The sequence below is a fragment of the Pseudorasbora parva genome, chromosome 3 (genome assembly GCF_024679245.1).
Source record: "Pseudorasbora parva isolate DD20220531a chromosome 3, ASM2467924v1, whole genome shotgun sequence".
NCBI lineage: Eukaryota > Metazoa > Chordata > Actinopteri > Cypriniformes > Gobionidae > Pseudorasbora > Pseudorasbora parva.
The window spans coordinates 42,748,656-42,772,591 of record NC_090174.1 but is presented as its reverse complement, the minus strand read 5'-3'; the positions used below and the strand labels follow the sequence as shown (position 1 = coordinate 42,772,591).

The window sequence follows — 23,936 nt, the reverse complement described above, 5'->3', positions numbered from 1 at the left end:
TAATCAGAATTTACAGTTGAGTTCTGCAAAAACAAGACAATTTGACTCTAAGAAGACAAAGAGGACCAATCATTTCAGTAACGCCACCATTTAAACTTTTTTCTAATATTATGGATGACTTTTTATAATATAATTTTCTCCCATTCAAAGTTTAGGATCAGTAATATATGGTCAAGATTAAATCAGCATATTAGAATGATTTCTGGCCACTGAAAATTGATTCCATGACAGGAATAAAATTAAACTTGAAATATAAAAGTTATTTAAAACTGTAATGATTAGGGCTGTCAAAATTAACATGTTAATAACACCATCAGCACTTACATGTGTTTTATTGAACTAAATATATTACAATGGGCTAAAACAAATACACAGGTTACTTTTCTAAAACAAGAGCATTCCCAAGTCCGTGTTTCTCACACTGTTCACATGAATCGCGACAAAGTTCGGCACACACACACAAGATACCGCCATTTCAATAGGGAATGCGCATCTCTTAAAGGTGCCACACTATATTCCTACTCGTGGAATATGGACCTCCTCCAGGTATGGTGTGGTACCGATGCGCTCTCAGGTCTGCATGACAGCTTTCACATTACCAATTTTTCATATGAACTGTGTCCTGTTCTAAATTAAACTGCCAGTGTAAAAACTCCCTTTATTTATATTCTTAAAATGAGAAAAATCACAGCTTATTCTGAATGTTTAAGCTTAGGCTTGAGAAACATGAACAAGTTCTTTGATAAACATTATTATTGAATAAGTATGATTTCACTAATAATAAACAAACATTTGCCTAAAGCATGCATATTTGTCCAAGCCACGTCGATTAGAGTATTAAAAACTTAATTAGCTAAATTTACAACTGATAAAAAGTGTGATTAAGTTGTGATTAATCGCGAGTTAACTGACAATCGTGCAGCCTTGGTGAGCATAAGAGACAATTCTTTCAAAAAAAATCTTAATGACTCAAACTTTTGAACGGTAGTGTATATTGTGATTATTTATATATTATTTTATACTACGGGCTGTTGAATGCTTGAATCTGATTGGCTGAAGAACGTTCTAAGGTGTGCAATTATTCACAGGGAAAAGTAGTTCAAGGCAGGTCTTGACTGCATTAGTTTCATATCACTTCATATCACAAATGATTTCAGTTATTTAAAATGTCTATACAGCCGACAACAGCAAAATAACCAAAATCCACAGCGACACAGAGCAAGAAATATAGTAAATAATAGGATAAAAACGACAAAATATTTCCATGTTTTTCAAAAAAATTGTTTAATTATGTACAAAACACACATGCTCTCTTTCTCCCGCTCTATCTGCTCTCCTACTCAAACACAGACAAATACACTATAGACACATACTTGCACAGAAACACGTTGTTAGCACTGCTCTGACGATTTTATCAGTAAATAGTTTAGCAACTTAAAAGCTACAACATCTCTCACTAGCGAGGTCATAAAGGCGCCGTTCTTACAGTTTCGTATCAGTAGACGCTGATGCCGAACACTGTTGAAAGAGATGCACAGACTGAGCCTGAGGTAATTCTCTCTCTCTCAATGCAGGCTTGGGTTTAGATGCGCAAGAAATTAGCCCTGCAAACAAGGCCTGACAAATATCTTGAAATAAAAAATCTGAACAATGTTTTAAGGTGTGATAACTGTAGTAAAAGCAAAATAACTGACACTAAAAAAACTATAAAAACTCTGCTTCGCGTCATCACTGCATTACCACCTCGTGTGTACACATTTTTTTAAATAATTCAATGGCCAGTCTGCAATTATTCCTTACATGATTCAGTGTTTTTTGATACATTTTCTGTGCTAAGCAACAAAAAAGACCTTAAACTTCAACATTTAGCTAGGTCACTATTTAGACAGATAATGTTTCTTTTCTCTGTCATGACCTCTAGCAGGCACAGCTCTCTCCGTTTCATTTAGTTCTATGACGGCTTGTGCTTTTCAGAATTTCTGTTTGTGTTCAGATGAGCGGAAATAGAAATGGTTGCTCAGCCATTTGCTAATAAACTTTTTTTCACTTCAAAGATCATAATAATCACAAACTCATGGTGCATGAAAATGAATTCCTTAATAATTAAAAAAAAAAAAACTGAACACTTAGGATCACTGTTTTCATCTGAGAAACCTCTTAATGAAACAGCACTATCTTCAGCACCAATATTTCAAGATTGATCTGCCCAACTCTATGTCCCAGACAGTCTTACCAGGTTTACACCAGCACACACACTGTCCTGTAGTGGGAAATTTACAAATCACAGATGTGACACCTCAAAATCCAGTCGTCCACTAGTATTCATGTCCAGCTGGTCCACCGTTCTTCATTTCCCCCTCTCCTCAGCACACACTGGACCAGGCTTCAGAGTTTGCCAAGGAACCCAGTACATGCATAAAGACACAGTGATAAGAAAGCTGGCAGTTCATCCTGCCACATCCAGCCTTTGACAGAGGCTTCCTTTTATTTCCTGCCCAGTCTTAAGCATTAGCAGAAAAGCATTTATCTGACAGCTTCTTTATGAGACCATTCAGGCAAACCTGCATGTAGCTCAGCAATCCTGCCTCCTGCTAAAAGACTTCAATGGCCATCAAGAGCTCTTCATGTCCCTGAAATACAGTGGGAAGCCACAGATCCAACAGGGGAGTGATACGGTAAACATCCTTTCATTCAAAATCACTATCCTCAAATATTGATATAATGTGAGACAGGCAAATTTCCATCACTAGATGGATTTTTAAGAAAAAGAGGGCTTCAATAAGATGTTACAGTTAAAATGTTTTGTTTGTGCACTATGCAAAGGGGAAAAGGCAACGGCAAGCAAACAATTTAAGGGTTAGTTCACCCAAAAATGACAATTCTGTCATGAATTACTCACTCTTATACGTTCGACACCCGTAAGACCTTTGTTCATCTTCGGAACACGAAGATATTTTTGTTGAAATTTAATGGCTCAGAATGGTGTCTCCAGACACCAACAGCATTTCCTTTCTCAAGACCCATAAAAGTCACTAAAGACGTCATTACAAAGCTCATCTAGAAGCCTACCTCACTACAACGGATCTAGAATAATTTTATGAAGTATAAAAAAAATAATGAAATAACTTATATAGTGATGGGCCAATTTCAAAACACCGCTTCCTAAAGTTTCGAACCATCATGAATCAGTGTATCGAATCAGCGGTTCGGATCGCTAAAGTCTTGTGATTTCAGCAGAATTCCGAATTATGATTCGATACGCTGATTCATGATGGTTCAAACTTCAGGAAGCTGTGTTTTAAAATCGGCCATCACTATACTTGACCTGTGTGATGTCTTGATTATTTAGTATGTTTAAATTAATCTAGCATGAAAATGGCAGACACGGTGTATAAATAATTGTGATGATGAGTGTTGATTATTATATCTAAAAATAAACAGCTACTTAATTAAAGATAATTTGGGCTCTGTTGTTACAGTGAGAAAAATAAGTATTTGAAAACCCTGCTATTTTGCAAGTTCTCCCACTTAGAAATCATGGAGGAGAAATTGTCATCGTAGGTACAGGTCCACTGTGAAAGACATAATCTAAAAAAAAAATCCTGAAAAATCACAATGTATGATTTTTTAACTATTTATTTGTATGATACAGCTGCAAATAAGTATTTGAACACCTGAGAAAATCAAATGTTAATATTTAGTACAGTAGCCAAGAGGTCAAATAAAACGTTTCCTTTAGTTTTTCACCAGTTTTAAACACACTGTAGGAGGGATTTTGGCCCATTCCTCCACACAGATCTTCTCTAGATCAGTCAGGTTTCTGGCCTGTCGCTGAGAAACACAAGAGTTTTAGCTCCCTCCAAAGATTCTCTATTGGGTTTAGGTCTGGAGACTGGCTAGGCCACGCCAGAACCTTGATATGCTTCTTACAGAGCCGTTCCTTGGTTATCCTGGCTATGTGCTTCAGGGGTCTCATTTTTTTAAAACTTTGCATAGATTTCATCCTGAAAGTGTACGTACGTACAAAAAATTCTGATTTAGAAAACCATGCATACGCCAGAACCAGCGCAAAAATCCCTTTATAAATCACAGCCAGCATCTCCACTCGGTCTCCTCCCCGAAATCACCATATAGGGAGCTTACAACGCCTAGTTTTACTATGCATGACCTCATCTGCATATCATTTGCATGCATAATCCCTTGTGACACCATGTTTAACACTGTCAAAGGTAAAAGACATTAAAGGGGGGGTGAAATGCTGTTTCATGCATACTGATCTTTTTACACTGTTAAAGACTTGGAATCCCATACTAAACATAGACAAAGTTTCAAAAGTTAAGGTGGACGTTTGATGGGAGTATTTCTTTGTCAAAAATACTACTTCCGGTTAGTCATAAGTTTCGGCAAGTTTTTTGAGATCATGCGTCCCCATTGACGTTAGTGGGGGCGGAATTTCCTTGTATGGGCCTTACGGACAATTCTACCGGAAGCGCGTGAGAGAGAGCGAGGGAGAGAGCGAAAGCAACAGGCTATGCCCATCAAAACGCTGGTTTGTAGGATGCTGGACAGGTGACAATTACACATAGCACATAACAATGTCACCAAAAAAGTGGGTTTTTGGTTGCCAGACCAAGACAGTCCTGCACAGATTCGCCAAAAACCCCGCGTTAAGGCAACAGTGGATGTAATTTGCTTTTCCGGATCAGCAACTGAGTTGCGCGAATGTTTATATCTGTTCGCTGCATTTCGGTGCCGACTGTTTCATAAACAAGGCCCAGCTTGACGCCGGCTTTTCCAATCGCCTAATGCTGAAGGATGGAGCAGTCCCAACGATAAAGGTCCTAACGTTAGAACCGCAGGCGGTGAGTAAGACTGATTCAAATGTCTGTGTCTTTGCCTATGCTCATCAAGTAGCCCAAACATGATCACGTATAGTTAATTGATCAATGGAGCATGCGATGTGTAGTGCGTGTACATTTGTTTAGCTGGCCACTATATGTGTAACTTTATGTTTGTGTATTGTAAAAGCACTCCAAACAACAATACACAAAGGGGGGAAATATGTTGAACTAAATAAGCGCGCTTCTTCATTCAAATGCGCTACTATTCAGTGTCTTTCTATGTAAACACTAGCCTGCGGTGCAAAACCAGTCCGCTTACTAACGTTACAATTGTCTACACAAACCACGCATAAACACACAAACACACGTGCACAACTGCACTTCCCACATGTACACCTTCAAAGACAAAAATACGACGATATAATTCAAGTATAAATATGTAAATAACACAAGCCGCTAAGCATATTATATAGTTAGTGTATAACTTGTACCACATAGAGACGTCCTGCTCTAGTCGTTTTTGCTGCTGCTCCTGTTCAACTGCAGCCTCTGGGTCTGATTCCGGATCATAGATGTATGGCTGTATCTGATTAAAAGCCATATTTTTTTTTTGAATAAAGTTTTTTTACCGCTGTTAGGGATGACGCTCGACTCAACACACAGCGCGCTGCTGCACACGTCATTATTTAGCTCCGCTCACACGACACGCCCCCACCCGCTCGGCTTTTTTCGGAAAGACTCGGAACAGCGCATCTTTCTTATATAATTATTAAAAAAATAAAGACTTTTCGGAGATATGCAGGATGCAATGCTACTCTATAGGTACTCAAGATTGACATGACACTGACTGAAACTGAGTGTTTCACCCCCCCTTTAAAAAAAAATTAGATACGGACTATAAATGCCATTTGTGCCTTACACATTGCATTGCTGAAAATCATTCAATATCCTTTTTATGTTGAAGAATAAATATATCAAAATATCTATAAAAAGTAAATTGTATAAAATACAGTGCAAAGTTACCGAGTGTCTGTTAGATCACAACACTGGACTAGTTATTGTATTGTTCTTCACACACAGTAACTGAAATGTTAAACTGTTGAAATAGACGGCTTATAAGAATACTGCATAGATACACTACGCATCTATATCTTGTTTTGAACTTCTCAATGTGGACGGAGGTGACTGAGCGAGGCGCGCTGTGAGCATGTGACTCCATGTTGCTTGAAGCGCATCATCCTGCGCACGGGATGCCCATACGCGGTTTTTGCCGCTCTATATTATAATACTTTTGCACTATGAAAGATTATTAATAGCCTTTCTTGTTCTGGTGGTTCTGGTTGGTGGTTCAATCCCCGGTTCCACCTGACCAAGTGTCGAACTGTCCATGAGCAAGACAACTAACCCCAGCTGCTCCTGATGAGCTGGAGGGCGCCTTACATTGCTGACGTCGCCATTGGTGTATGAATGGGAGGCAAAAATGTAAAGCGCTTTGGATGGCCATAGGGTCTGTTAAAAGCACTATAAATGCAGTCCTATTATACAATCTTTAATATGTTGCTGCCTTATTAAAAAAAATGTGCTATACATTTAAAATAAATGTAATTTCTTAGTATATAGGCCCTATTTCTATAAAAATATTTACTTGTTTTTCATGAATATATTTTGTGTAACATTTTACCAGATTTACAGCTACACTTATTTACTTTTGTGGTTTCCTTAATTTTTTCCCCACTAAATGTTTAGATTTTATACAATTATTGTGCACTCGTGATTTTGTAACTTTTGCTGCTTAATTTTATCCACTATTATAATTTATTCACCATCTATATAGTAGGCTATTTTTTTCATTGATGGTGATTTTATATATTTTTTTATGTGTTGTTTTTCTTTATAATGAAGTCTGTATTTAGTTGATTGTGTTTAACTCACAAGAGTGATTTTCTGCTGGTATTTGTATATCTGGATAATAATTAATCAAAACTTGCATTTCAGTTTTCAAGTTTTATCATTTTTTATAGCAGATTTCTCCTACTTCTTGAGTACTGAATGCAATTATTATGTGCGAAATTATTTTTTGGAAAGGTTTCTTTAATTAGCAGTGCCCTGAAAACACTCTGCTCAACACTGCAAAGCCAACTCAAAGTGTTAGTAGTAGGCTATTTTTGTTATAGATGGTGATTTCATATATTTTTGTTATGTTGTTTTTCTTTATAATGAAGTCTGTATTTAGTTGATTGTGTTTAACTCTCAAAAGAGTGATTTTCAATTCAACACACTAAGGTTTAAAATTCTAAATATAATTTTTAAACAAAACTGCATTGGAATCGGATCTGTATCAACAGAAACTCAGAATTTTTAATATCGGATCGGTTCTGAAAAAATGGTATCGGTGCATCCCTATTTTAAAGGCAGACTAAAGAGTCTTTGAGGGTCAGAATTCTTGCTGATAGACAGGTGTTCAAATACTTATTTGCAGCTGTATCATACAAATAAATCTTTAAAAAAATCATATATTGTGATTTCTGGATTTTTTTTTTAGTTTATGTCTCTCACAGGGGACATGCACCTACGATAACAATTTCTGACCCCTCTATGATTTCCAAGTGGGAGAACTTGCAAAATAGCAGGGTGTTCAAATACTTATTTTCCTCACTGTATATTGTAGTAATGCGCAAGTAAGGGCTCTTTATATAGTTTACACTTTACAGCATTAGCAGATATTGTTTTTATACATTTAAGAAGGCCGCAAAAAAGCTTAACTAACAAAATAAATAAATATATTATGAAATGACCTCTTTAGGAGAGCTGGTATTTGAAATATATTCAAAATGCAGTCTTAGCTAATCCCCAGCAATTCTGGCACGTCTGCGGTGAGTTAGAGGGAGCGTGGCTTTGCAGTGTTGAGCAGAGTGTTTTCAGGGCACTGCTAATTAAACAAACCTTTCCAAAAAATAATTTCTCACATCATAATTGCATTCAGTACTCAAGAAGTAGGAGAAATCTGCTATAAATAATGATAAAACTTGAAAACACGAATGCAAGTTTTGACTAATTATTGGCCAGATATACAAATGCCAGCAGAAAAGTGGCTCCACTCATCTCAGCTCAGAGAAGATCCATTTCAGAAAGGCAGAGATCAGGCGTGCCACACTGGGGCTCTGGGTCATGCTCCAACAAAGCAGTCTAGATCATTAGGACATTCTTTTCCCACAGCCCTTCCTCCAAGAGACAACGCATACAAACATCATTAAAAAAAAAAAAAAAAAAAAAAAAAGACACTTTTTCTCAGCTCAGAGATGGGAGCCGCGTCAAACTTCGGTTTAAGGGTTAAAACATTTGTTCTTGAAATAAAAGGTTTTGCAGACAACATTATGTAATACAGTAATATAATAGAAGATGTTTTTCAGACCAGCTTTTTAAGGTGCTTTTTACATTGCTCGATTGCTCGATGGACTGTGATTTGGATTGTATTATTTGGGTCCGAACCGCAGTGTGTTTGCGTCAAAGCAGCAGCTGTTTACCCTGCTGCTTTAACAACAGCGAAAGGATGGAGGTAAACTGCATAGTGTTGCTCAACCCATCATTATATTTTTTGTTTTTGAACTATTGATTGTTTTCAAAGCAGTACGAAATTACACTTACGTCTTATCTACCACAAATGTAATGCAAATGTTCTAAAGAATGCTGAAGGTGAGGCCATCCTTAAAAATATTTTGGTTTGCAGTAACAGTAAAAAAATTTAAAAAAAGGGTCGGTAGGTAGGTCTATATATTTTTTTCTTCAAATTTTAATACAAAAAAAAAGTAAATTTTTGGTGATGGTGATTACGTAGGTATGAATTTAAACAAATTGGCATATCGTGACATCACTGACTGGGTCTTCAAGCCGTGCCTTCGGGCATGTAGGCTAATTGCAGGCTATATAGACCACAAACAAATTGAAATATTTGTCAAAAACATGTTTATTGCATAAATTTCAGGTGCATTCTTTAAGAAAAGGGTCCAACCACCGCTAGCTGTCATTGACTCATAGCTGTCAACCCTCCCTTTTTTTCCGGGTTTCTCACGTATTTTAGCTCTTTTCCCGCTGTCTTCCCGTTTTATTTTCCCGTGATATGTTTCTTATTTTTACGCTCGATTGTGTTAACTCAGAACACGCAACTATCTGTGTCTCTGAAGTGGCTTGCACTTCTTGCTAGACCAACGCATCTGGTGATATAGACTAGTGCATTTGAATATTAAAAAGCAAAAAGTTGTTTTTATGAATTCAATTAATTAAGTAGCTATAACCAGCTATTCAATCAAGAGCAGTGAGTGAGTCCTTATCTTTTGTTTGACAGACAGCAGTAAAGGCTACTGCCTCTTTAAGACCTAATACAGAGATATGCATCGTCTTTCTCAACTGTATAATGTTCTCTTAAGGCATATACAGACTGTCTGATGGATACTCATCAAGATCGACATGTTGACATACTTTTTGTGTGAGTTTATCCGTTCAAACGCAAGACTTGAAAGAACTCAATATTTGTGCGCTATGAGACGTGCGCGCGCTGCGCAAAGAGACAGATCTTCTCTTACTGCAGAGGGTTCTCATTCGCGTCTTCTGGCGAATATACTGAGTGATGATGGCGAAAATGACTGGTCATACGGCAGCACTCGCATGCATTGAACACAGTTTACAAATATAGACCGTTTTGCCCATGTTTTCTTTTATTATCGCTGTTGTAGTGCACGTGTATCCATCGACAGAACCATACATAAAGCATTATTTTTCAAGTTACAACCAGTGTCGCCGCTCCCACCACGCGCTGGGGTCGAGCAGAACACACGCTACCCATAGCAACGCGTTATGACAACGACATTTCAGACTGACAGAGACAAGATAAACGGCTTTTCCGCCATTTGTTACTGTTTTGTACACGTTGTTATATTAATCATAATTCAAAATCTGTTTTATTCGCCACAATATAGTAATGATAAATGTTGAGAGGGGCACTTTTGATTCATTTTCAAAAAGGGCCGGGGCTCAAAGCCCTCCCCTCTGCAGTGCACTTGCCTGGTGTGTGTACCGTGTCCATGGTCCTGACTCCTGTCACACAATGCGGCGAAATCTCCGAAAGGGCTTTAACAGTCTAACGTTACAGTGAATGAGAGTATGGGCCGAGCCGAAATGAACGCACGTGCAGGCCAGTGTGACATCCGTTAACCATAGTGTAAACATAGATGACGTCACGGGTTTTTCTATAAACGAAAGAACGTAGCCTTCGTTTGTATGGCCCAGGCAATTAATACATTTATAATTCTTACTAAAATATAATTCATTTTATTACTGTTGTATTAGTTGTTTGAAAAGTAAAAAAAGAAATTGGTCGGTCTTAAAGCCAATTTACAACCGGCAAGTCGGTCAGACTAAAAGGGAAAAAAATAAAAAATTGAGTCGGCCCTAAATTGACAGGGTCGGTCGGGTTACGGCAAACAAGAATATTTTTAAGGATGGCCTGAGCAGAAATGAGATGTACAGCTCTCTGCTTGCAGTACATCAAGGAATGCTCGCCATTAAAGTGAGTGAAACGCAAACACATGTTTAACATCAAATATGTCATTATAGCCTAGCAACTCTCCATAGACTTGTAAGCTGAAAAAAAAAAAAAAAAAAAAAAAAAAATCACCATTTATAGAGTCGGTGGGCGGGCTTAACACAATGATGGCTTGGTTCGGTGTTGCGGAGGTTCAGCGTACTATTTGTAAACAAAGAAGCTGGCGAACAGCAGTCTTTCGAAACGGCGTTGGCCGCAACTCTGTAGGACTTGAAATTAAGCATTTCTTTCAGAAAAAAAACTGAAGTCATTCTTAAGAAGGGAAGATATGTTCAGAGTTAGCCGACCGGATACAGCAACAGTTTAATTATCAACTAGCTCCGCTTCACGTTGCTCTGGTTGGTTGTAGCGCTATCCAGTTGCGTTGAGAGGGAATTTGAAAGACAAACGTTTATTCTGCCCCTCAGATTGAGCCCTGTCCAAACATCTTGATTTGGGTCTGGCTTTGGCTTGTCATGCTAATGTCATTAGTAGCCATGACATATGACTGTGTTCCTATCAGCAGCGAACCATACCGGAGTTCATATGAACCGAACCCCAGACCAGGCTTTTTAAGCGGACTTGAGTACGTTTTGAGTATGCAAACTCAAGTTTGGAAGACAGGGTGTCCACCAAAAGTGTTAGTGTGTAAGCACCCTTAGATAATGCAAATAACAAAACAATCTAGGACTGCACGATAAATCGCATTTTAATCATACATCTTCTCTCAGTTTAACAGGTTATTTATTTTCATTTAACATTTACGTTATCTTGCATTAGTAACAAGCCTCCAACAAGCGTTCATGCTTGCGGTTGCCAGATGTCAAGAGTTTAAATTCCCTAATCAAAGTTTCTCATAAATGGATGCATTTTCTGCCCGACATGGCAATCATGTGCAGAGTAGGGGTGCTCCGATCGATCGGTAACCGATCTCAATCGGCCGATAATCGCTTTGCGATGATTGGTCGGCGGTCTCTAAAAAGGCTGATCTCATAAACCGATCTAATGCTGACGACACAAGAGTCTATAAGGGGGGAATTCCCCCATTTTCAGAAATAATCAATTCCCTGAATGAATGTCTGTAGAATTATTCCCTATAAATAATTCTATATGATAAAAAGAAGGCTTCAAATAGGTCAGTATCTGTGATAAGATTGGCAGATACTGCTTCATGTGATCAGCGATCGGCTCCAGAAATCCTGATCAGAGCACCCTTATTATTTAGAAAGGATGGCATTGGCATACAGTAGCTTACATTATTTTATTTTTTAGATCTGATGTATTTGTTTCCTTAACTGCATCAGATGTTCATAATAATAACAGAAAAAAAACTTGCCATAGTTTTGTCCTTAGTTTGTGACAGTAGCCAGTTTTGGTGTAACAAGTTTTACATATAGCTGCCAATTATTAAATGTAATCAGTGTTTTAAGAGCCTACATCCCATTAAGCTGATCTGATGTGTGTTGGTCTTCCTAACCCCTCTGTTTGGAATAATTTTATTTTACTCTGCTTTATTTGGGAAAGATGGCCTACAGTAGCCTCAAGTTATCTAATTTTTTAAAATGAACACTTGGTGGTTCTTCAGGATCTTGACTCTAGCCTAATTCTAAAGTTTTTTTCAATACAGTTAATTTAGAGATAGTTTCATTTCTACAAATGGTGCGAACTCTGCAATATTATAGATAAAAGATTCCCATTCCCCTGCCATTGTGTGATCGGCAGATCATGATCTTGGTGATGGGTAATCGGCCCCAAAAATGCTGATCGGAGCATCCGTGTGGAGTGAAAAAACACAATGATGTTCTGAAAACACAGGCAAACATGTATATTGGAGTTTAGCAATCTTCTCTTCTCTACTGCTGTATTTTGTGTAATACAACCAGTCAGATTTCTTTCACGCAGTCATTTAATGCAGATAACTAATTCTGCAAGGAAACCTCAGCGAGGTAATACATCTGAAGATGAATTCTAGACTATACAAAAAGTCATTTATGTTGTTGTTTTAATAGAAAAACATTAAACCAGGAATTTCACTGGTTTATGGTGAGAAATATAACCGTTTTCATAATGTGGAGTGTTGATTCATTTATATGAAAAAGAACAAATCAAGTTAATGTTCTCTGGATTTGTCCGTATGAAAATACAATAATTCTGATGAAATGTAAAAAGAAAATTTCTAAAATGACACATCTAAAACAAACATCATGATGATTATAATTTGAGCAAAATAATTGTGATTATCAGTTTAACATTATCATGTAGACCGAAAACAAACTATGAACAAAATGATCATTCCAAACTTCACCCATCCTAAAATATCAGCCCTTTGCACAAATATGCCAGTGACTCTGCAGATGCTCTCTGGCATAGCCAGGTAAACTATATAGCATCAGCTATTTAGTTCCTGTCCTGAGGCACACAGTGCAGTGTTTAACCTGCCTGGATGTTCCAGTGATTACAATTAAGCAGCTCTTATCCCTGGACATAATCAAGCCAGGGTTAATCCACACACACCATGACATCCACCACAGGACAAGTCCCACCAGCCTGCTTGGACGGTGTCACTGGAACAGGGTCAAGTATGACAGGAAGCGTCTCCTCAGCCAAGTAGGATGTGAAGCAAGTGACGGGAGAAAGGGTTGGGAAATGAGAAGGGCATTGGGAAATGACTGGAAATTTCCACCAGATCACATTTTCATAAATCAAGCCCTTGTCCCAGCACAGTGCGGAGCAGAAGGGATTGGGAAAAGAGGATTAGTTGGGTGCAGCCCAAACACAGGAGTTAAAATGTTATCCAATATCATTCATACGAGAACGTGAGGACAGATGGATGCTGACTTTGCCGTGCAAGAGCAGAACTGTGAGTCTGTGAAGCAGGGGAAGTCTAAAATGACAATGCTCTTCACAGCAGTATTATTTTGAATAGAAAAGAAGACACCAGCAATATCAAATGATTGCCTGATGCAGTTTTAAAGAATCTCTCTGTATTATCTTATAGTTTAAAGGGGTCTTACAATGCCATTTCTTGTTTTCCTTTCTCTTTATTGTGTTGTTTGTGCATGTATAAGATCTGCAGAGATACAAAGCTCAAAGTCTCAAACCCAATATATATTCTTTGTAAAAGTTAAGGCCCAGCCACAACTTCCTAAAAAGCTTCATTCCAACATACCCCCAAATCTCTACGTTAGTCTTTGGGGCAGTTTCATAACACTGCCCAAATACGCAAAGATAGGAGGAGTCTCTTTTATTCTTGCTGTAGTTTTGTTATCGCCGGTGACATGCATGTAGATGCTCTGTTTTTCATTGCAAAAGCCAAAGTACTTTGTTTGGCCTTCCAAAGGAGGGAACAATTAGAAAACAGTGGCTAAGCTTTAGTTACAGCTATGTTCCAGAACAGTAAAACCCAAAATATTTGACTGTGTACTGCGCATTTTTGGAGGACTGTTTCTAGCACATGGGTGAGTAAGTACAGGCCGTTTCCACGATAACAACTGCAAACTTATACTTTCAACGTTGCAAGCGTGTAACAGATCAATCAGCTTGGTCATCTTTAAATTGATACCGTAGGACCGACATGATCATCTTTCAATATTGCTTTGCTTTGGGAGCTAATGTTCCAAGTATGATAAGGGTGGTGACATTTGTCACATGCAAATCACAATGCACTGGACCGCTGGCCAATCAGAGCACACCGCACTTTTCACAACAATGAGTTTTTCAAAATCTGCCGCGTTTCAGAAAAGAGGAGCATAGAGGAGCAACAATAAATGTACAGATTGTAAAATGACATTTTTCAACCTAAACCCACCTAAACGCATCACATTAAACCAAATACACAAAATAGCATTTTTAGAACCATCATATGACCCCTTTAACCACAAGACACCACTGAGTCAATAAATTACATAATCAGATTAATGTCAAATACATCCACCATCATATCTAGTTCCGGAAAGGCAAAGGCAGATTTTGTGCTATTGCGGGAAGGCCCATGGTGAAAAACAACAATCTGAAGCATGTTCATTAGTAACACTCAAAGGCATCAAATGAAGCGGCTTCCCGTCACTCAACAGCTAACGAGGGACATTTTATTTGTATGTGTTCAAAATGAACAAAACCTGAAAATCTTAACTCCAATAAACCCATCACTTGATTAAAGATCCACTTTCAATATTTTCTATTTTCTTCTGTACCAGCTTAATATTCAGAAACAACTGCAATTATTTGTATGCCATTATTTGTATTGTGATTTCACTGAAAAAAGTGCCAGTGTGTGTGTGTGTGGGGGGGGGGGGGCACTTGATTTAAAAAAAAACATAAGAATTTTGGTAACACTGCAACAAAACAAAAAAAAGACGCACTTTAGCTCTGGGTGCGTTTCGGCAGCGTAGTGTTTTTTTCAGTTGAGACACTTAGCTCGATTAGAATCTAATTTTACAGATTGTTTGTTTCTATATAAAAATGCAGATACAATGTAAAGTAGGCTATTTGCTCTGGACTTTGTTTTAAATGATTTTGTTCTATTTATTATGCTTGCTGGTTTAATTTGTTGACATGGTTCAAGCAGAATGTGGCAGTTGGGTGGTGTTGTATTTGTCCCGCCCCTCCTCCACTGTGATTGGACGACTGGGTAAAAAAATGACAGTGATGATGAACGCTGCATTTTACCCAAAGTTAAATATTCTTTGGCGAATCGCCGACCAGTAAAAAAAACGTCTAGTGCTTAGCACCTCGTCACGCTGCTGGTGTTTTAAAAACCCAAGGCTCCCTTTGAAAACAATTGGAAAAATACGCTAGCCTCAGTTTAAAAAAAAAAAAAAACACTAACAAAATTGATGATTCTAATAACCTAAAATGTAAATTTTATATGTAAAGAAAATAATTTATCATACACTGTACACAGAATAATAAAGAAACTAATGTGCGACACTTTTTCAAACCAACTTTGGACTGAAGGAAGCCAATGCCCTTTTAGCAGAGATACAAATAATTTTACATCTAATTTCTAAGACACAGGATAAAGCATTAACCCGATAAAGCATTAACTTGATCTACTAAGATACACTAAGTATCACAATGGGGGTTACATTTTTTAGAATATTGTTAAATAAAAAAAATCTACACAGTTGAACTGACAGCATTCAAAGAAAGCTTGAAAGCTAGGCTTAATTTCTGATGCATTGTCATGCTGATGATATAAAATCTTAAAACAGCCTACCTTTGACCATTGCACGAGCAATGAAAACTCTCAGCAGAATTTATGCCCGCACCATTCCTCAACCTGAAGTGGGCCTGACATTTGTTAGACCTTCTCAATCAAACAAACAGTCCCACAGCAGCACAAACAAAAGAAATGTGTGCTCTACATACTAATTTCCTGCTCACTGAAAACGTGTACAAACTCTTTTACATGATTTATGAGTTGATAAACCTAGATTAATGATATTTAGGACAAAAAAAAGCATTGAGTATCTGCTCTGAAATGCCACCAAAAAAAGCTATTTATCAGGAAGGATTATTCAGAGCAGGTGCCACAAACTGTGCCAAGGAGAGTCAGCATCGCCCAGTCGTTGGTTTTTGCAGCATACCAAATGGCCTGGGAGAGACGGAACAAGCAGAGCCATCAAGCAGGTGTGTGGCCATAAAGAGTCATTCACCCTCACAGGGAAACCTCTCACTGTCCCTTCTTCATCATATATGGCCGTTTTGCTCAAAGGTGGTCAAACAAAACTGTTCACCGTTATCATCCATTGGACTAAATCAGAAAATCACAATGTTTGTATAACAATGAAGTAATTGTTATATGATTAGCTTACATTTGGCACATTTTCCATCACTGTTCCTCACATCATATAATATAATTATATATATATATATATATATATATATATATATATATATATATATATATATATATATATATATATATATATATAATACAAGAAAAGCTGAAAGAACAGAGTCACATTAGAAACTACATCTATTTTATGAAAAAAAATATATTATTGTAACGCATCACAGTCTAAATGATCAAATCATTTTCAAGTCGCAATTTTTTTTATCATTCAAAGTGTGCAATATTGAGCATTTAGAATACACAAATTCTTTGCTCCCTGTGTAATATTCACTATGCAGTGAATAGTGGACGAGCGTACGAGTCAGTGGTTTTAGACACCATATGTGCATGAGTGTGCAAAATGCCTCCATCGCTTATGTTCTCTCATGCATCTCGTGAGTTCAGCACTGTGGTGGTGAGCTGTCATGATGAACATGAGCAGTTTTCTGTTTTACCTTTGCATACTCTCGGCATAGCGCTGACGCTAACATCATTACTATAGCAACCAATGCAGGCACACCGGATAGAAAGCACACTGTCTAAACAAGCAAATAAGATCATGTAAAATGACAGTATAAGAACCAACAGACCTAAAGATCAGATTTGAAAACCAAAATGGTTTTCTGTAAACTCAAACTGTGAACAAAGCCTTAGTGTATGTGTGTACGTCGCAGAACCAGGTCTGAATTGAGATTCAGTAAAAGAATAGCTTACATAATGAAGACACTTCATTAACATATAACATGAGATCCAGGCAGGCTGGGGAACGTACATTCCATAGTTATTGTTTCAAAGAACAGGGGCCTAACAGTCAAGGCCAAAGATGATCATAAAAAAAGAGATGGCAAGAGAAAAAGAGAAGCTTTAGAGAGACTCATCCATCAAAGTAGCTCAAACTCTAAAACTTCACAATGATTTCCATATTCTAAAAGTGAGATATGAAAAGTTGATCAAATAAAACTCACTTTATGAAGAGTTCCTACACACAATCCCTCTCATTATATGCAGCCCAAAGGCAACTGACCACCCAGGCAAAATAAAATATAGATATAGAACTAGAAGTCTCTGCAACATATACACATGAAACAGAGGACATCAGCAAATCAATATTAATGTTAAAAACTAATATAAAATTATCTCATATAGGTTACAGATATTGTAAGCAGCACAACAATTGTTGACATTGACAGTCAATTTATACCAATAATAAACTACTGCAAAAAAAAGACAAAAAATTAGATTTAGGTTGATTCAAAATTCTGGACCCTCAACTCTATCATTTAACCAAATTTCATGTACTTTTGGTGGTCTAAACAGTGACTGACAGTTAAAATTACCTACGCACTTCCAATAAACAATATAATTTATTGTTCAATTGATCCCCAAACACTTTATGCTGCCCTTCGGACTGAAATATACACTTATTTGAAATCTTACTTAAGATAGACGAATACCCTGTGAATTCCACTTCGCAGGAAGCTACCAGCCAATGGGAATGCACCCCAAGGCTCATCCTGGCTTCTCTGTATGAGAGCCCTTTTTTTGCAGACACAAGCTCAGCTCTGTCAGTTCTCATCCATCTGACTAAAGCAACATCACACTATGATGAGCTGCAAAAAGCTGAAGACCATTAAAAAACAAGCATGCGTTCCCCACTGCAACACTGTTTTGTTGCTTAATGAATCTCTATAAACGCACCAAAGGCTCTCCTCCTGATGCAAGAAGAAACAAAATGACTTTGACAGCCTCCATCCTTGAATCACATTAAAAAAAAAAGTTTTCAAAAACATGTACGACTTATTTAAATTATAAAATGGAACAAAGGGTAGCTCTTTGCGTAGATCTGAAATTCTCCTGACAAGCAAAGCTGCTCAGTGTGCCATGAATGACAGCACTGCCTAATTTAACAAGCGCCAAATCTCAACTGGGGTAAAAGAGTTTTTAAAGAACATAAAAACTTAAATAGATCACTGAATTGTGTTAACATGTTATCAATATGACACTGAGCCTTGCCAATAAAACAAGCAAAGTGAAAGTCAAGTTGAATGTTAATTAACTTAGTCAACAAGCAAAGTTGCACAGATAGATATACATCACATCAAGCCTAAGGATGAAGGAATAATTAATTATGAGGCTTGCCCACTCACCCAGTCTAATCTGATTTGCACTTTGATTATCAAAAAAAAGCATATCCTTAAACAAAAAACGGATCATAAAAGTATACATCATAATTGATAATGCCAGTTACTTATATTATTATTAATTTATAATATGAAATAATACCTCACGTCAGCTGATTTCTACTCTACACTACATTTAACCCCTTTAACAGCGATATGGAATCACAGCAATTTTCAGCCGGCGAACGATAATAAAACATTGACAGCCAATCAAAATTCACGTGCGTTTAAAGCGCGCGCTGCAAATGTGTTAAACAATATACACACGTACGTTTATTATAAACATAGCGTTATTGTCCATTGGTGTGGACGCTAATATTCAGTATAGTTGCCATTATAGTTATAGTATCGTTCGTGTTGTGAACCTTACAGTTGTGAATCCCTTAACATCGAATTGCAGTGTCGGTATATAACGTTAGTGTAAAATATTCCGGTTACAGTGAGCTGTTTAACATTAGCTACCAAATCATAAACTAAAGATTGCTTACCTCATTAAAATTCATACGTCTTGTACAGTAGCAGAAACTTCCAAACGACGTTTGATTCTTTCGGCGTCAACATTTCACTTTCTAGCAAACCAAAACAGGTCGCGCGCAAGTCGTAGGCTGTGTTCGTCCAATCAATACTGACCTCATGAATATGCAAATAAGACAGTTCTTCTTTTTCGTTTACCGTTTTAAAATGTAAAACGAAGTTTTGAAACTTACCCATGATTAATTACTAATGCAGGCTACAGTATGATCAGTGTGGAACCTTTATGTCTACTTAAATAGCATACAATGTCACAAGCGAAAATTCCCATTAGGGGAAAAAGTAATGTCAATGTGGAGCTGTTGGGATTCATCCAAAAGATGCGAAATATTCCATTTAAACATGCCATTTTAACAAGACGGGGCGATCCCCATGAAAACACTTGCCAAGTCCATGTTTTTTACAATTTAAGCTAATGCATTTAAATAAAAGAGTGTGCTATCAAACCGAACAACTCTTCTAGTAGAATCTTTTGCTACAACTGAAATCGCGCCATATGCAGTGACACCAGGAGTCCCCTTTCTGACATATGCCAACGCCATAAAATGCCTTTCAGTTCTCATGAGTAAAAACAGAAACACTTTATATACCGTTGTTCGTATAATTACAAATAATTGCCTTTAATTGTATGCTTTGAGTGTAAGAACACTGATAAACTCGTTCATCGTAATCATAATCGACCACGGTCAAATTAAAGGGCTGCATTTCACGAGCGCGCGTGTTACTATAAATCATATGACGCGCTGCCTCAAAACAACGCAGAAAAATACCAATTGTAGCCAATTAAGTGATTGATCAAATCAAATGCTTGAAAGTAAACTATTATGAATTCCTAATGATATATATAGGCTACAAACGAACAAAACCAAAAAAAATGGAATGTAGCCTATCTGTAATGAACAACTGCTCTCAATCGATAGACAGTATAGCCTAAGCGAATCGCTAGATCAGTTGAGATGCGCGTACACATATACACATAAAACCTATTGGGTTTGTGAAATAAGTTTCTAAATGTCGAGTTTAAATGATCATAGATAAAGAATACAGCGGCGCAAAAGAACGAGTAATCTTACCTGCCTCCTCTGTGTGAGTGAGTTGTGTAGGGACAGCAGCAGCAGCAGCAGCAGCACACACACTCGTTCAACTTGTCAACAGTATCAGTGGATGAATCCACGAATAGCCTCACGCATCTCCGCGAGAAAACTCACTGCTTACTTTTTCGAATCAGCCTTGATATTATTCAAAGGACATGTCTCGTCGTAAATGTAAATAATCGACGTGTAAAACGCCACGGTGTTTTCCATCGGAGAGACAACAAAAACCCTGTCAGTGTTATTGGATTCTTCCGAGGCTGCACTACTAGCCTACAAGTGCGCTGAGGACAGAGCTATCTTTCTGATACAGACTCTTCAGAGATATTGCAACGTTTTTAAAAAGACAAATCCGTGCTTGTTAAGGACCAACCCTGCAGCAAAATAAATAAATAATTAAATAAATTATTTGAAATGTCTTAATAAAATGATTTCAGTATAGTTTGGGGGGAAATATTTAAGTTGTCCCTATTTATTGGTGAAAATATTGCCAATATATTTAATTACATATTGATTAATGTTAAACAGCTGTTTGAAATTCAAATCGATGACCAAAAACAATGCAAGCTGAGTTCATTCTTGTTCAGATGTATAATTGTATACGTTTAACATACTATTTTTAATTAATATTAAATATTTGAATATATATGTGAATATTTAATAAACTAGCCTAAATTGAATTCACTGAATTAGAATTGTCCAGAAACTGTTAAAAACTACTAGGATCAAAAGTATTCTGATCGGGGTTCAGTTAGGGTTGGGATTCTTTCAACTTCTAAATGTGATTATTAGGGAATTGTGTTTGAACAGCCAAATAAACGCTGATCCCTAAACAGTTGCGATGCTGTGGGCGGTCGAGTCCAGGTCCAGTTTCAGCCAATCACAGCAGGATTTCTCTGCAGACGTCAAAGCGAGGTTGGTTTAGCCCTTTGTACAGTAAAGAATTAGCCTGTGCTCAAGCTTTCACATTACCGGTACAATGAATTCTGATCATTGACAACACATGGAACCGTAAGTGACATATCATATCTGTTATAAACTAAAGAGAACATAAACTCAAATTGTTGTTTGTTATAGGTCGCTGTCTTCAAGTTATCCGACCAGTTAGCAAGCTTGTTATGCTATTGCTAGCCAGCTGTCAGTTCAGCTTCTTTCAGGTGACACAAGCCTGACATTAAACCTACTGGATCATACTCAATGAATAAAGCACACTGTGGAACAAACAAAGACAGCAGCTTAAAGTTATCTAGCTAACGTAATACATTTATACACCTAATAATAATAATATCTTAAAACGCTTATTGTAACTTACTCTGAGCTCATTCTGTTTAAATATAACAGAAATTGATAGACTCGGTTTGTGATGTGACTGTTTATGACTGTTTTCATGTATACAGCGTACACAAGACAGATGTGTTCAGGGATTCTACTATGACTTATACTATAATTATTACTTTCACATCAAAAATGTATATTTCATAGCTGCATTGCTGTTCAGCTCAATATGTCTTGTAAGACAAATAGGAGACAATTTTTAGTGTTATTTATTTATATTAATTGCTGTGTAAGCTAACCAATAGCAATTTTATTTAAAAAAAAAAGTTTTAAAGCTTTCTGTTTTTATTTCCCTTAAAAAGACCTTTTTAGGTTTTTATTTTAAATTGTTTAGCATGTACTGTAAATCTGTTTTGTTTGTTGAGTTTGTTTTTGTGTAACTTGTGTATTGCTGCTCCAGGGCTCCCTTGCAAAAGATATTTGACTATTTCAATGGGACTTCACCTGGTTAAATAAAGTAATACATAAAAATAATTAAAAATAAATACATTTTATTCATCTTTAGATTGAAGTTTTACCTGATAATTGTTGAGGGAATAATGTTTGATTGATAACCTCCAAAGTTTTCCTCTGGCTTACTAGCATGGCTTTTGTCTCTTATCCAAAATCCATTGTCTAACTCTCTCTTCTATCTTTCCCTCTAGCACCTAGCATGTCCCTGCTCTAACCTCACTGTGATTGAAAACTCCTGCCATCAGTGACCTCCTCATGTGCATCATCTTCTTGAAGTTTGACCCTCGCCCTGCATCCAAAAATGCCTACAGGTAGTGCACCTGTTCCCAGAAGCTTTACTTTATATGTGTTAAATACAAATAGGGATGTGAAAAGTTCTTGCACATGTGTGGGAACAAGGTGTTGCTTGATACGGTAAAAACACACACACACAAAGATTTGTATACATTTTAATAATAGTATAAAGTGTTCAAGTACATCTAAACCAAAGTAAACATGTTGGCCCTTATTTTAGATTTTAACTGTGCACTCGACACTGTCCATCGGTTGCTAAACAAAAGTTTCAGTTACCCATGACATTATATAAATGCACACAGTGAGCTATGATTCATTTTTCAGAGTGGAATGTGAAATTTATTCCACTGGCAAAAGTGTCAAGGAAAAGAGGGGGTATTATTCAGCTGGTCATATGATCGTAACAATAAATCTTACAATAAAACAGCTTTTATTATTACGTTTGTCATAAATAATGTTAATTTATGTGATGTATAAAAATGTAAAATTTAGTTTTACTGTTTTTACACTTTCAAAAGTGTGGCTTGTAAGATTTTCAAAAATATATTTTTGAAAGAAGTCTCTTATACTCTAGCCTGGATGCCAGCCAAACTAATTTCTTAGTTACTGTTTAATAACATTACAATCAAATCAAAATAACTTTTTATGGACCTAAGATAAAACTAACAATGATCAGTATTTCTTAACTAACATTACCAAAAACGTTATACTTTCTGTACCAAATGTAGCTGTTGCTCAATCTTAGTTAATGCATTAAATAATGAGACCTTATTTGTTAGCCTACCTGTTGTTCTTTATAGCCTAATTCTTTTGCACTTTAATCTGTTTGAAAATTGTACTTTTACAGCTCTGAAAAAAATCAAGAGACCACTTAACATTGATTTCTCATTGTTTCTCAATGTTAAGTTAATAAAATGTTAAGTCTCTTAATTTTTTTTCCAGAGCTGTATTATTTTTTGATGCACTATTGTATTAAACATTCAGTTATTACAAAAATAGTTCTTAAAGCTGTTATGCTATGGCAACACTTTTTTTTGCAACATATTTCAATATCATGATAATATTGTATATCGTGATAAAACTTCAGCAATTAATCTCAACATGAAAAATTGATATCGGCACATGCCTAGTTAACAACTAACTGATTTCAGCCGCAGCTTCAGCAGCGTAGGGGGCGGGCTTTAGATTCTAGAGAGCATTTTGATTGGACAGAAGTTTTGACGAGAAGGTGAAGTCTGCTAGCCTAGAAATCTAGAAGCACCCGAGCGGCAGCAAATTTAATCTGCCCGCAAGTGTCGTCTAGCAACTCTCAATACCCTTCTGAGCTGTATTCCTCACAATCTGGACGGGCCACTCACATCATGTATAGAGTCGGCGGGCGGGGCCATAATGACGACGGCCGAGTTGCGTTTGCGTGCTTCTAGTAAACAGAAACTGGCGAACGGCGGCGGTCTTTCGAATCAGCTTTCACTGCGATTCTGGAAGACTTGGAGTTAAGCTTTTCTCTGAGAAAAGAACAAAGAACGGCACTGAAGTCATTCTTAAAAAGGGAAGATGTGTACGGAGTTTAGCCGACCGGATACGGCGAATGTTTAATCTGTTTCACCTTCGTTGCTCTGGTTGGTGTAGCGCTATCCTATCGTGTGCAGAGGGAGTTTGAAAGACAACCGTTTATCCCGCCCGTCGGATTGAGCCCTGTCTATGGTGAGTTTCCAGACCAAACATATTGATGTGGGTCTGGCTTGTCAGGCTAGAAGTCTGCGATGATGTCATCAAAATCTGAGATTCGTTTTAAGG

At 37.1% G+C, this 23,936-nt stretch overlaps 2 protein-coding genes across 16 annotated transcripts in view; one reads left to right on the top strand and one right to left on the bottom strand.

Annotated features, from left to right (window-relative positions):
• arvcfb (ARVCF delta catenin family member b) overlaps positions 1 to 20,345 on the bottom strand; it is a 280,305-nt gene extending 259,960 nt beyond the window's left edge. For 6 of the 14 annotated variants that reach the window (XM_067438971.1, XM_067438979.1, XM_067438972.1 and 3 more), the window contains exon 1: positions 20,040 to 20,343. The gene's annotated coding sequence lies outside the window, so the exon portion shown is untranslated. Of the gene's footprint in view, positions 1 to 20,039 lie in introns of all 14 variants that reach the window. The other 8 variants (XM_067438969.1, XM_067438973.1, XM_067438970.1 and 5 more) reach the window with 3 other exon arrangements.
• A 616-nt stretch (positions 20,346 to 20,961) lies between these two features.
• The window catches only part of tango2 (transport and golgi organization 2 homolog (Drosophila)), a 34,492-nt gene continuing 31,517 nt past the window's right edge, over positions 20,962 to 23,936 (top strand). For both annotated transcript variants that reach the window (XM_067438961.1, XM_067438960.1), the window contains exons 1-2: positions 20,962 to 21,068; positions 22,037 to 22,156. In XM_067438961.1, the coding sequence (XP_067295062.1) occupies positions 22,101 to 22,156 (56 nt within the window). In that variant the 5' untranslated portion in view covers positions 20,962 to 21,068; positions 22,037 to 22,100. The remainder of the gene's footprint in view (positions 21,069 to 22,036; positions 22,157 to 23,936) is intronic.